The following is a 14,804-nucleotide window of genomic DNA, read 5'->3' on the forward strand; positions in this document are numbered from 1 at the left end:
GCAGTTATAAGCTTCCATCATCAGTTTTGAGGATCTAAGTGTCTCCTCAGGAGGATCACAAGCCACATTTTGGGCTTATAGCAGGTTAAAAGGTGTGTAAAATCATTTCCTGAACTTTTAAACTCTAAAATCAGCAAAAAGTTAGAACACAATTCTACTCACGTCGACTCTCGTACATGCTCCTGGACTGAGCCCAGATCTTAAAGGGGTCTGGCTTCTTCTGGAGGGTGAGGGTGCCATCTGCAGGGTCCTGAGGGGGCAGGCCTGGCAGCGGCTGAGTGGGTGCAGCAGGAGTGGGAACCACAGCCTCACTGGGCATGGCAGAGGGTGGGTGGCTGGGAGAATCGGTGTGGGTGCTGCGATGGCTGCACACACTGTGCTGGGAGCTGCTCTGGCTGTCTTTTCTCTCTAACTGGTGCTGGATGGACAAAACAGAAAAAGAGAGAGAGAGAGGTGTATGTGTGTCGGGGGTGGATTCAAGCAGAAGATGGAGGTAGAGGGCAGAGAGGAGAAAAAAGTAAGAGTGATAAGTGAGTCAGTGATAAGGGTGAGATGGAGGGTAAAAGAGATGAGTGAGAAAGTGTTGATGGAGGACAAAGAGAAGGAAAAAACATCCAAGGTCATCTTTTTTAGACTTTGCCGTGGAACATCTCTCACTAAAAACGTCTACTGGAGTGTGAGAAAAATGACTTGGTTTCCATGGTTGCAAGACAAAAACTGTTGGAAATGTGAGGGAATTTCAATGAACAAAGATATAGGTTTTTATGAGTCCCAATATTTTTTAGTTATTGCCAAAAGTTGTTTGCACAGAAACAGAATCAAGGCTGACCGCAACTGACAAGGAACATATGGAATCTGGCAAATCTCAGCATCTAAGAAGAACACCTGATCAATCAACTCATCAATTTAATTGTTATGAGTTCACTTTATTCGCTTAAAGTAACCAAAGTTGACTGTGAAACTGGGAAAAAAAGCCCATTTTACATACATTATCTAAAATTCCTGTTAATGTGATGCTTTGCCTTCTTTCTTGCTTGCTGTCTTTCATTCATTCTTTTTGCTTTCTTTCTTTCTTTCTTTCTTTCTTTCTTTCTTCTTTGCTTTCCTCTACAACCACAAAATATACGGTTTCCATGTTATTGTTTGCAGGCTGTGTATGATTGCACATTACAATCACTTTACAGTCTTATGAAAAACGAGCCTTACGGAGAAAATGCAATTACTGACAACCAAATCATTTTTTATCTCTTATGAATAATAAACCACCTTGTGAAATGCTAGAAAAGTCACGGCACAGTCTCCCACTCATCACTGTATGAGATGAGGGGGTCAAATATTCCTGTAATGCTTCCTAATGAGGACAACAGCCATATAAAATTGACTTCTCATTTGATCACTAGTGACTTGCCTAATGGGTTGAGACAGCACAGTCTCTCTTGCATATGGGAGGTTACTGTGAGCATCTACTTGGCCTGAACTGGAGGCAAGATTGGTCGTATGGGTTGACACGAAGTTGCATGCAGCGTGACATTTCACTGACATAACACAGAGGGGGAAAACTGGCTTTTCCTCAGTGAAAAGGCTAATCCAAAGTGACAGTCAGCCAAGGCCAGTACTGGTCCCATTCGACCCCCTTACAGCACCCAACCATTTTTCAATCTCCATGTCATGTGACCTCAATAGGTAACACCCTCAGCTTTGACTGATTCCATTTTAAACTAATCCTAATATCCAGCTGGCTGAGGCGAGGGCTTTTAATGTCGATCAAGAGACGTGGGATGAGGATGATTTTTTTTTTTTTTTTTTTTTTTTGGTCTTCTCAGTTGCTGAAAATTCAACCTACCATTAATGAGTCTTGGATGAGCCTGTCCTGAAAAAAATGCTCTTCTGCTATAACTTGTTGGCTCTCCAGGGGTGAATTAGGGTGACAGTAATTTAAAGCCACACTGGCATCTTTTCTGAGTCTGTATTGATTTTTTTTTTTTTTTTTTTCATCAGGTTGTGATGACTCGTAAAAACAGGGAGGCGTTTGCTCTTGAAACTCCTAAAATGCTGCACTGTCCTCATAGAGGCCCTCATGTTTACCACAGAATTTGATTTTCTTTCCTCTTTCTCCATGCTCTCTTATCTTTTACTACTGTAACTGTAAGTCACATTGCAATCTGTTGCAGTCTCTCTTTCAGCTTCAAAAATCTCCCTGTCCTCTGCTTCCAGCTCACTCCGTCATCATTGCCCCCTTCTCCCTGTCTGTTAGCCTCAGTGTGTCCTCTATATCATAGTGAATCACTCTTGTGGGACTGGTCTTCCCTTCTCTCATCCCATTCCCTATCCTTCTTTCATGCCTCTTTTCTCTCAACTGTGGCTGCCTGCCCTCCCTAACAGCTGGTCACTGTTACCCTGTTCATCCTAGGCTGCGTGTAATCAGTCACAGGATGGCAGCATGTTAGGAGTGGAGAGATGAAGAAAAGCATTTAAAACAAACAGAAATGACAACATAGAAGCAGAAAACACAAGAGCAGGAGAACAATGAAAGAAAGAAGCATATGTGGCTGAAAACAGAAGTGAGAACAAAGTGACAGACAAAAGAGAGGGAAATGATGACAGCACCATGAAGAACAGAAGGGGATGATTTCTGAAGTTCTGGATGCAGATGAGAAGAGCAGGAGTTGACTATCATATCTGTTTGTGTTTTGTTCTTTAAATAGTCTTCCTTTTACTCAGAGTGAACAAGGACTAACACAAAGAGCTAAAGATTTCTGTACTCACCACCAGCTTTGGACTCCTCTTGGCTGGCACCACTCCTGCAAAGCATCGGCAGAGAGACAGAGAGAGCATTAATGACCTGCGGTGCTCTTCCCTTGTCCCCTCTGATCAAAAACTCCCCAAGATGAACGGCTGGAGCCTGGAGCCTGGTTCCTGCTGCAGAGCAGAGCGTAACTGGCCCAGCTCCTTCTCTTTGTCACCCTCTCCGTTGCTTTCTCTCTCTGAACAACACACTGCGCTAGGCTGCTCGCTAATCTAAGTGATCTCCTCCCCCTGTGTTGTATCCCGCTCCACTCAGTGCTCTCACCCGAGCTACTGATCTATCTGCATTAGACAGGCTTTCTGATGCTGCAGCAGCCAAAGACTGCCGGTCCCAGCTACAGGTTCCCCCCGAAGTCTGCTCGCCAGCTTTCTCCAACACAGATGCTACTCTGAGCTCTCCAGCAGAATCTCAACTATCCCCAAATAAAGAAGGAGCTCAGCAGTTTCTGCATTATATCAAAGGAAAACCCTCTGTCTTACTATGTACATCTGTGGAGTGGCTCAGTAACTACAGAGCTATTTCTTCACCTCTCCACTCCTGCTTTGCTCAGGGCTTACATTGAGAAGCTGCTCTTCTCTCTCTGTGCTCATTTCTTGTTCCCTCCCCCTCCTCTTCTTCTGTGCACCCTGACTTTCTCGCCCTCTATCTGTCTCCATCTCTCGTTCACACACACACACACACATCTATATATATATATTTATATACACCAGTTAACACAGAGTCACCAAGAAGATCAATCTCATTTGTGCTAGTGAAATATTAATACTTGGGAGCCAGTTGTCAGGGGAGAGGATTCACAGTGTACCAGTGTAGGGAATAATCTACATTCCCACTTAGCCCCTAAAATCACATCCATCATAATTCAACTATTCATTCATCATGTAAGGTCCTCTACATCAGACATATTAACAGCAACTTAATTATTTCCCCCACACTCTGGGCGTGCACTGTTCTTCAACAGAATGTCTTTGCCTTCTTGAAGTTGCCACCTACTCCAGTGCACAGTATGCTGAGCCAAAAATAGAAAAATGAATACGTGAATGACATGAGACAGGATTGGGGCAAAGAATAGCTGTTACCACAGGAAATGTGTGATTCTGTAAAGTGCAAATAGTCTGTTGTAAAATAACAAGAGGAGGTGACAACACCCCATATTTCCATTTTAATCCATTTATCCATTACTTTATGGTCTCCTTCATTACTGTTTTGGATTAAACCAGTACAATCCTACAAACCATTACCGAGCTCAAATAGTAAAATCTACTGGAGATATTAATGGAATGTTTCAGCAACATTAACACATGCAATAACATGCGAGCATCCATCTTAGGCTCTTTCTGCTGCATTGGCAAAAAATCATTAAATGTTAAAACTCTCTGTTGCTGCAAAGCCCCTCTCTCTACACGATTCATAATTTATCCTACCCCCTTGTTTTCCTTCCTTCCCTTTCTTTCTCTATCCTTCACTCTGTTTCTTTCTCCTTCTCAGATTATGGGTTCCAGCTGCTGAACAAGATGAAGAGCTCAGCTGCTGGAGTGCTGATGACTGTTTTTCTGTACGTGTATCATTGAGCATGCATGCGCATCTGACCCAAGAAGGACATGCGTCTGAAGGTCAGATGTCAATAATAAGTGCCTTCCATTACAACAGCATGTTGTGTGACCCCGAAACCCTGAATTACACACTGTGGAAACTCAATGGAAACCTTTCACTTTCAAACAACCTCTGAGAAATCTTCAGACTAGCAATGTGGTCACAATTACATCAATCATAGAACAACTAAATATAACCATGGCCATATGGGTTATAATTTTTAATGTGCAATTGAAGGAGCACAAATAATTATGATAACATGTGACCAAAATGAATATGACCCTGCCACTACTCACTAATATTCATTCACAATAGCCTGTGTCAGCTAGAACAGCGAATCAACATGCAATATGCTTGTGTGAGAGCGTGTTCATGCATGAGGCTGGCTTTAAATCTACTTACCTGCTATGGCAGTGTGACACTGATGTGTATGTGTAATTTAGTGTTGATCAAATCTGGCTGAATGTATCATTTATGAGCAACTCTAGCCTGGTGAAAGAAACATGGGAATCACATGTTCTTGCACATGCACGCAACTCTCTAGCATCTATAAATGCATACATGCTATACATATGTAATATGACCATGGGCAGGTGGGTAAGCATTCCTATACGCAGCAAGAACGCGTAAAAGAGTATGCAAAATTGCATGCTCTCTATGAACGCAGAAAGCCTTTACACTATACAGCAAAGCCATAATCCTACTATTTTTCATTTTGCTGAAGCAGCTGAATGACAGTTAATCTCTTCTCAATACCTCAAAACAGATCGCAGCTCCATTTAAAAGCTTTGAATTGATCAGCGTGGATACAACATAGACTTTAAAGACCTGATGATATTATTAAAGAGGCAGCCTTCCACCAAAGTGACTAAGACTGTCTCCATTAACATTCAAATGAGAGAGGAAGTAAACAAATCATAAGTGAAAGCAAGCACTGTGACCTAAACAGGATCTCAGAGTGGAGGGGCCTACTTCCTCCTATTCTATAATAGCAGTCAGAGAAATGTTTGCAGCCACTGGCAGATATGCTAATGAGGAAATTATTGATCAGCACTAAAGGCAGTGAATGTATACACACGGGAGCAACTTCGAAGACAGGGTGCATATGCAATCAGTCAACCATCACATTCCTATGAGGGCTTTGGTTTCATATTTTGAATAATTTGTGTGAAAGAGTGGGTCGGATCAATCTTACTTCAAAATGCCGGTGCCATGAATGTGCAGGACAAATAGGTGGGTGCTGTCTTCACACATACAAACAACAGTTGTTACTGATGCATTGCAGCCAGTTTAAAAAAAAATGTGTGTTAAGACATCATAATGGAGAAAAAAGTGTGTGGGTCAACCTATCATCTTGAAATAACTGCACTGAAATAATCTAGAGCTTTTCAAATGAAATATGCAGAGAAATGAATGGCCCTGTGTTTCAATATGCTGTTGAAGTGGCCTTGGTGTGCCTGTGTAGAGCCCACACACAGTCAGTGAATAGCTCTTCGTCCATGTTTTCCATATCTAGTTGAGCTAACTTGTAAACATGTGTCCTTGCTGTGCTTATAAGATAATCATTGTCCTGCAGAGATCCACCTTAAATTACATTGCCGAGCTCTTTTTCATTATCATGTTTCATACCTCTACCTTCACCCCCCACACACAATTTATTTCCCTTTCCTGTCTTTTCATTTTCTCTTTTCTTTCTCTCTGTCTCTCAGGGGACAGGAGCGCTGTGCACGATTGTCATGGCAACAGCGATAGGAAGACAAGATGGAGGAGTCATAGCTGGCCTGGCCTCCTTTTCAGCGGAAGAATCCTCGATGTGAAGACACCAGATGTTATCTTAGGAAAGAGGCATTTTAAAATTTTAATAGGAAACAAAAAAATCCTCCACTTGAAAGCTTAAGGTAGAAATGGATCCTTTTAACAGGTATGTACTGTATTTGCACATGCAGCTGGTTACACTATGCTGCAAAAATGGATGCTCACCATTGCACACATTTTGATCCACTGCACATTTGTCGGATGAAGATCGAGAAAGAAAAGCTTACTAGTCTGCTAGATTGATGAAGTTTATTGACTAGTGGTGAGACATTTTTGAACTTTTATCAAATCTAGTCAACTCTAAATGTTCTAAACTCAAAAACATTCATTTCCAATTTGGAAAACATCAAGGCATCTCTTTCTAACGACTGTCACTTCGCAGTATTTTTAGCAACTACCTCCCTCATTAGTACTAACTTATTCTGCTTCTTGTCTATTTCCTTTGTAGAAAATACAGTCTGTCATTTTCCCCGACGGTAACCCGTTTCTCTGTGTTTAATAGCCAGCGCACTGAAACTACAGAGACCATTTGTTGAATGATCCAAACACCAACATGTCTGTCTGTCTATTTATTTCTGACACACCATTCTGCTGTGGCAGGGAAGCATTGAGGCAATGGCAAAAAGCACAACAGCCTTTTGCAAATCTGTGAAGAAAAGAGAATCTGTGCAAATTAACTACTCTGGCACTGTCAGTCTCACAGCAATGCTGCCTCCTAGGCATAAAGGACAAATTGTGGAACAGGTGTAATATTACAAGGATGGTTTTCGCTTTGTCATTTGTTTCTGATAATGAGGAGCTCTCCATCGAAATTTCAGAAAGCGATGCACAGGATATGTTAAGTACTTATAATTCATTTATAATCCTACAATGGTTTACACTGCAAATTCAAGCTCAACTTCATTGCTACAAGAGCTTAGATCAGTGGTTCCCAACAATTTTTGGCTCATAACCCCATTCTGGCGACCCCAGACATTCAAAACAGAGACTTTTTTTTTTTTTTTTTTTTTGCTAAAATTAATTTGTTTATGATGTAGTAGTTTCCTATACGATGTTGCAAGTAAACGTTAATTTTAGATGACATTTAGTCTATATAATGTATATTATTATGGACGGAGGCAGAAAAGCCAGGTGTAGATTACTGTACAAAGTGAGAATTTTATGTTCCTTGGTCGGATATGTACAGTCAGTCCAGCTTGTATTTACAAGGCTGACAATTAATACTGAACAAACAATAACTTAAACTATGAATTATGAAAGAGCTGCAGCATCTGAAACTGACCACAATGAACATTTGACAGATAAACAGTACCACAGTGCTTCAGTTTCAGCTTCACAGTTTGTCATGTCTTTTATGTACTGGGATTGTCTCTCTCAACTCACTATATATATATATATATATATATATATATATATATATATATATATATATATTTAGTAAGTTTTTCTTTCTCTTTTTTTTTTTTTTATCAAATACTAGAAATTTCAGGCAACCCCATTTGAATTCAAGGACCCCAAAGTTGAAAAACACTGGCTTAGATAGATGTTACTGTAGACAGTCGTGCGATTTCAAGAATTTAATGTGTGCTTTTTGTCGTACATAACAGTAAAGTTAACATCTTTGTATCCAAGCCATTTTTCACAAGTTTCTTCATGTATAGACAATATGAACCAAGAAAATAATCATCACATTATCCACTTATGAAAAGATGGAGCTCAGCCAAAATGAGAAGACTGATTTCAAAGTGTTTTGGTGATGCAACAGAAAACTATGTAAGATGTTATGTTTGTGTGACCTTGTGCGTTTTGCCTACTCTTCATGCTCTCTGCTGACACTCAGTGAGGCATCGCAGATTGATGACTCACAGGTGAACAGATTAAAGCTCCTTCAGATGAAGTCCACCTTGTTCCTCCACCTCTTCTCTGCCTAAATTTCTGTAAAACCACAGATATGCTCCCCTCGCTGAACTTCCACTGCTGTTCAGCAAATCTCACACTTTCTCTCTCCTCTAATCCTCCCCCTCCACTTTCTCAAATCATGATCCCTGGCCCTCGTATTTCAGCTCTGCTCCTCTTTCCTCTTATCATCAGGCTTACTTCACTTCTCAAAGCTCCCATAATTGTTGTTTGTGAATGATTATACCTTCACTGCTAGTGATCACTTGAAAGGTCACTGCATCCTTCTCTCACAGAGCCCAGCTTATATTTCATTCCTAAGCAATACAGACTACAGCTGCAACTGGCAATTATTTTTATGAGCAATTAATTTGGCAATTATTTTCAGATTAAATAATTGTTCAGTCTATAAAATGCCACACAATTATGAAAAAATGGCCGTAGCTCTTTTGGCCCAAGGTGACATCTCCAAATTACTTATTTTATCAAACATAAATGTCCCAAAGATTTACAGTTTAAAGTCCTATAAAAAGGGAAAAGCTACCAATTCTCATCTTTACTGAAAGCAACATTTTTGTCATTTTTGTAGAGTAGATGATATGTTGATTGTCGGCTGATTATTTTCAATCTGTTGATTAAAATACTATCAAAATGTTAATTTTGTCACAGATGATAAGCTTTTCCAATGCGATTCCTTTCCTTTTTTTTTGTATCTGCATTATTTACATAACGATTTCTGATTCTGACTGGGTGTTTAAGTTTTGATACCAACTGAAACATGTCCATTAAAGACTGGTCCCTCAGAATACTAATTCAAATAATTATCTGCCTATTTGATCAAATTTATGTCTGTAAATTGTCAAAAAATTACAAAATGCCTGCTGTAATTTTCCTTAGCTCATAGTTGTATTCAAATAGTGTATTTTTATCCAAAAAAAAAAACATTCTATTTTCTCCCAAAGATGACAAAGAAAATCATCAATTATTTACATGTGAGAAGCTGAAAATGTTGCTTTGAAAATGCCAGTGACAACAATGAATAGATGATTAAAAAAGCTGCCAAATAAAAACACATCTTTTGTCTAGTGCTACACAGCAGCTAAGCTGTTAAGGCATAAATGTCCTGAGCAGTGAGTTCCCAGCTGGACCGTTTACTACATGTTGTTCTTATTCTTATTTCCTGTCACTGTCCACATTAAATAAAGACGAAATGCAGAAGAAAAAAAAATTGTTTAAAAATGATTTATCCACCTCAGACTTCTACTTCTAAGTAAACCCTGTACTGTTTGTTTCCATGCATCTTAGACTTGTCCACTCACTCAAACCTACAGGGTTGATTGACAGGTGTCAAAGTGAATGGAGATATTTCACTCTGCCATAAATTTCCACCTGACGCCCCCCCCGACTCCATGTATCACCACTTCATTGTACTTTACTCTCAGTGTTCTGGTGGCACATACTGTAATGTATTCGGATCATTGTTGCCGTCTTATACACACATGCAGAAGCCCATAATGATGGTGACATTTAACACAATACCGCAGTGTTATTCCAACCTCAGTGCACAAGGTCAACTCATTAGAGGGCATAATTGATGTTGGGTGCATATTCTAACCTGCTACTAATAGAGATCTGGGGCAGCTGATATGGACTGCAATTTAACAACATTTAGGTCTGGACATAAATGAGTGACCCAAATGTCATTTGGTGTCAGCGCGGATACTTGACATACACTCACATTGCAAACAATTAGTTTTGTTTAGAAGAAAAAAAAAACATATTCTTCTACATTAAGAAATGGAGTTTTCAGGTAGGGAGCTAGGCAAAGTAGCATTGATTCTTACATGTATCTGCTACCTTTTCAGAGTTTCAGCCAACTAATTACTGTAATAACTATTATTTATTTCCACAAACACAGGCTCCTTCCCCTATTCCAGGTAGAGTAAAACTATTCTTAGGAAAATACCTAATTACCATACAGCATAGGAAACATAGGCATAGTGAAAAGAAGAACGACATCCAATTGAGCAGCATCTGCATTCAAAATGTATACGAGTCCCTGACCTAATGTGCACTTCCACCCCTCCTCTCTCATTCATCCATCTTGCCTCTTTACCCAGCCTCCCACTCCCTCCCACAGTCATCTGCTCATCCACTACCATGCTAACTCAGCTCATCCACTCCTTACCTCTCCCTGCTTCATCCCTTTCGGTCCGACATACCACCCACTCTTCACTTTCTCATTGTGCTGCTCTCTCTTTGCCAAATATTCAAGCTGTTGTCTATTCAGCAGACGTCTTTCATGCACTACATTCCTTTGTGTACTTAACTCCAAACTTCTGTTCCTGCATCTATTAATCTGTGTGTTCTGTAAAATATCTGACATGAAGATGTAAAACATACCTCTTTGCACCAACATGGTGACCTCGCTGCCTCTGGGACATTTACTCAGCAGATCCACCACCTGGTTGTGGCTCATATTCTGGACATTTCTCTTGTTGACCTCCATCAGAATGTCCCCCTCCTTCAGACCACGGCAGCGTGGATAGTCCACTATCTGCTTGACCCTCTGACCACCTCCTGTTAGACTGTCAGCGATGGTGAAGCCAAACCCTTTGTCTCCCTTCTCCATGTGGATGGTGATCAGCTCAGGCTGTGTGGCTATGGAAGAGGCCAGGGTGACAACATCGCTGGAGTAGCCATGTGAACCGTTAGACGCCACTTCAGCCGAGGGGCTGTGTGGTCGCGGCTCTCTCATGCCATTAACTGGTCCGGCCTGGTTGGAAGGTGAGTCAAATGTCTCCTGTCCATTGACAATGATAGGCTCCTTGTCCAAGATGGCCACTGAGGTCACCAGGCTGGTGTTGGGGTCGTCAGGGTCAAAGGGCAGTGGGTAGCCGCGGCATAAGGCCAGGTCCACCATAGAACCGATGGGGATGGATTGGAAGATCTTCACCACCTGAGCATGAGTGTAGCCGAGCACGATGGTGTCATTCACACTGACTATCACATCACCTACAGGAAATACAATAGAGTTAGTGATAAAGACAACTACAGTGACAAACTGGGGTTTAACCCTGTAACACCTAAGCCTGGACTTTTTTTCTTATTTTGACTTTAAAAAGGTCAGAAAACATGCTGTGAGTGAGATCTTTTGAACATTTGCCCAGACCACTTAGAACTTTCAATTTCTAGCAGTCAATTACAATTTACTGCATGTTATAAAACTGTAATAACAGTTTAAAACAAGTAGATATTTGGAATTACTGCTCATTTATGTAAAGGTTTCCAGCCTTCAGAAAAAAAAGTACATGCTATGGAATACCACATTACTGAATGTTATTGAATGCAAACAGTGCCCCCTGTGGATAGTGGTTATGTACTGCACCTGTCTCCATTTTGCCATCCACAGCTGCAGGCCCGTCCAACACCAAACTTTTGATCTGTAGAAACTCATCTGGCTCGTCACCTCCAACAACAGTGAAGCCAAAGCCACGACGGCTCTTCTTCAGTTTAGTGTTGATGAAAGTTCCTTTCAGCTCTGCTGGGTTTCTTGTGAAAAAAGGCTTCCCTCCTGCAGAACATCACAGAACAACTTTATATCTGTTTTTGTACACATACTTAACCGCTAAATTAATTTGCAGATTGTGTTTGATATATAATTTTCCAGATTAGAATTAGTTTGTGGACTACAAGCTTATCACCTTATTCTTAAAGTTTTACAGCACTGAGCACCATTAACACCTTCAATAACAAGCAACATTTCTTTGATCCAGCTATTAGACAGTCTGCTTGGGCTGTTTTTGGCAGCATTTAGACTGAATGTAAACATTTGTCACTTTTATGCTTTTATGATCTTAATTAAAGATCACAGGGTCCTATACAAACATCATGCCAAAAGATTGTGAACAAATCTAAGAAAATAAATTATTTTACTCAGAAAGCGTGGTGAAAATGCCAGAGTACTGGTGTAATTTACTAAATAGTAAACATTTTTCTGTTTTCACCAACATACAATTTGTTTCAAAAAAGGGATGATGAAGCCTTAAGAGTACTTTATGTTTACAGTACAGAAGTAGTGTCTTTAAGCAATTGTATTTACGTTTGGGTCCTGCAGGGCCCGGAGGTAGAGCTGGTGGGACCTGAGGGTCCCTGTAGGTCTCCAGGTGGTTTGGAGCATAGTTAGCCAATGGAGCTGCAGCTGAGGAATGCTCCTCTATCCATTCTGTCCAGATGCAATCACACATTCTAGTTACTCCAAACATACTCACCACAGAAGTGTATTGTCATGCAATGAACATGCAAACATCTAAACACTTCACAACAACATACACAAACAAACACAGAGCTTAAAGCACACAGACTGATCCTGGTTTCATTTGATGCCTCAAATATAGTCAGTTCCTTATAAATCTTTGTATGATAATTCTGTGTGATGTGATATTGTTAGCTTAAACTCTCAACAATTTTTGACAGAGCAGGCTAAAGCAAAAGCCTCCACTTGAACATTAAATCAAAAATACAAATGGTCAAATATAAAATCATATACAGCCCTTATGATCATAAATCATATGAATAAAAAACCTAAACACCAAAGACAACACAAGGAGTTGGACCAGCTCAAACACGCAAATAAAATTCATATTTTGCAAATTACAACTTTAAAACACAAAATAATGCATGTCTTGAGGTAAATCACAACAGAGAAAAGCACACTGGTCCAAACCCGGGAGAAACTGGACGCACAATAAACACATGACACCCACAGACATGAAGAAAGAAAGAAATGGTGCCGTGCCAGGGCAGGAAACGAACCTCGAATATACCGCTCACCTTCTGGAGGCTGCGGCTGCTGCTGTTGCTCCAGGATTTTGCGGCGCCGCGCCTCCACCACCGGGTTCTCATACTGGGTCTTCCTGTTTATATGACTAATACAGACAGAGGCAGAGAAACAGAAAAAAAGATGATGGGGTGAAGACATGTTAGAGGAAAAAAAAAGATATGTGGGCAGTCAATATGGTTCACAGATTTCAAACAACGGTCCTATAGAAAACAGATTCACTGCAGAAGAACTAACTCAATCTTAGAACTGAGAACAGACTTGCTCCTATCAAAAGGTCAGCCTTGGCTAACACTAGCTACTGCTGCCTGAAGGCAAGAAGACTGAAGAAGTAAAGGGATTTGTCAGAAGGTCTGTAATTGGGAGGAGGTCTGTTTTTCTTTGTGTTCTTTTCTTGGTGATGTGTCGATAAAGTGAATAACTTACTCTACATAATACACTCCGTACACTGGGTCATCTATCCTCTCCCATCCTGGAGGCAGCTCTGAAATACAGAAGCAATAAACACTCCATGACAACACCATAAAACAAGTTTACCTCCATCGTTAGCAGTGGTGAACACACAGAGTTTAAGCATACAGTCATTGTTACATATATGGCTATATCGTACAGTTAAAGTTGATAGAGTGGGTAAAATTATTATTAATTATTATTAGTCATGTCATATCACAAAAGTGTAAAAGCACACTGGCTTTATGGTAATGTGTGTTTTATTTTCATGCAGCGGAATGCTAAAATGACAGTTAATACCATGAAATGAAAGAGCAGATCAACAGTGCAATTTTTCATTTTCCTTTCATTTCAATTGGTTTTGTGTTCATTGCATTTCTTAAATTGTTGCTTCACTTATTGAGTTGATGTTTTCAGATAACTGTCTAAATTCAGTAAGTGCTTTCAACTAAATTATGACCTGGATCACGCTCCTGCTGCCAATAACCACAATTATCACTCTCATCATAGTTAACACATCTCACATCTCATTCAGGGAAAACAAAGATACCACACAAAGGACTTCATCAGAAAGTGGCTACAATAAACATTGTGAAAACTGAAGAGCAAACACCTGCAGGCTGTCATTCTTCTGCTGAATATGACTACAGTGTTACCCTCAGCTCACTGTGTGCTTAATTTCACACCCATGTAGTGCAGACACCTAACCACGCTCTGAGGGGAACAGGCTTATTAAGATGATACATTTCCATTAAGATGTTGCCATCTCAATTTTCCTCTTCACTGTATTTGATTTCAGACAAAGACATTACCTCCTTGTGTTACTGTGGGCTTTTCCCAAGTCCAGTAAACAACTTTTACACAAGACTGGATTTCACAATCAATAAAAATCACAGACTGTCGGCATCTGAACAGCCAGCAATAATAAAAGGCTTTGACCAAAGAGTCTTGGCCTTGTTTGAAGCTGAGATCTTGTTCCATTACACGATTGTTTGTGCAACCTACAAATGTGGTGGAACTGGCAGCTGAACCCATGAAGCAACTCCAAGAACAAATCTCAATCTGAAGTCCTCACCAGAAAACCCCAGCATAACATACATGTTTTTAGGATTCTGAAGCATTATTCCTGTCAGTAGAATACCACATTTACCACGTGAAAATCTAACAGAATAATGCAGTTCTAATGTAAAAGGCTGAAAAGTTTATAGAAATAGAGCTGTGACCAACAATAACTAAAACACATGTGCTGTAATGCACAATTACCCATGTGACATTTAAATACTCCATCTCACTCACTGTTCACCTTGCAGTCTTCTTCTCCTCTATTTTTTCAGTTACAACAGTTTGCTTTTTGTGCACAATACTGCCACCAATTGTCATGAATGTGGCAGAAATATTTATCAT

The 14,804-nt window shown here is 40.2% G+C and overlaps 1 protein-coding gene across 12 annotated transcripts in view; it reads right to left on the reverse strand.

Annotated features, from left to right (window-relative positions):
* LOC115422234 (membrane-associated guanylate kinase, WW and PDZ domain-containing protein 1-like) overlaps positions 1–14,804 on the reverse strand; it is a 106,468-nt gene that overhangs the window by 18,278 nt on the left and 73,386 nt on the right. For 10 of the 12 annotated variants that reach the window (XM_030138431.1, XM_030138430.1, XM_030138428.1 and 7 more), the window contains 7 exons: positions 13,377–13,434; positions 12,926–13,038; positions 12,213–12,335; positions 11,499–11,684; positions 10,514–11,125; positions 2,767–2,801; positions 163–418 (listed from right to left, as the gene is read on the reverse strand). In XM_030138431.1, the coding sequence (XP_029994291.1) occupies positions 163–418; positions 2,767–2,801; positions 10,514–11,125; positions 11,499–11,684; positions 12,213–12,335; positions 12,926–13,038; positions 13,377–13,434 (1,383 nt within the window). The remainder of the gene's footprint in view (positions 1–162; positions 419–2,766; positions 2,802–10,513; positions 11,126–11,498; positions 11,685–12,212; positions 12,336–12,925; positions 13,039–13,376; positions 13,435–14,804) is intronic. The other 2 variants (XM_030138432.1, XM_030138429.1) reach the window with 1 other exon arrangement.

The sequence above is a fragment of the Sphaeramia orbicularis genome, chromosome 7 (genome assembly GCF_902148855.1).
Source record: "Sphaeramia orbicularis chromosome 7, fSphaOr1.1, whole genome shotgun sequence".
Lineage (NCBI taxonomy): Eukaryota > Metazoa > Chordata > Actinopteri > Kurtiformes > Apogonidae > Sphaeramia > Sphaeramia orbicularis.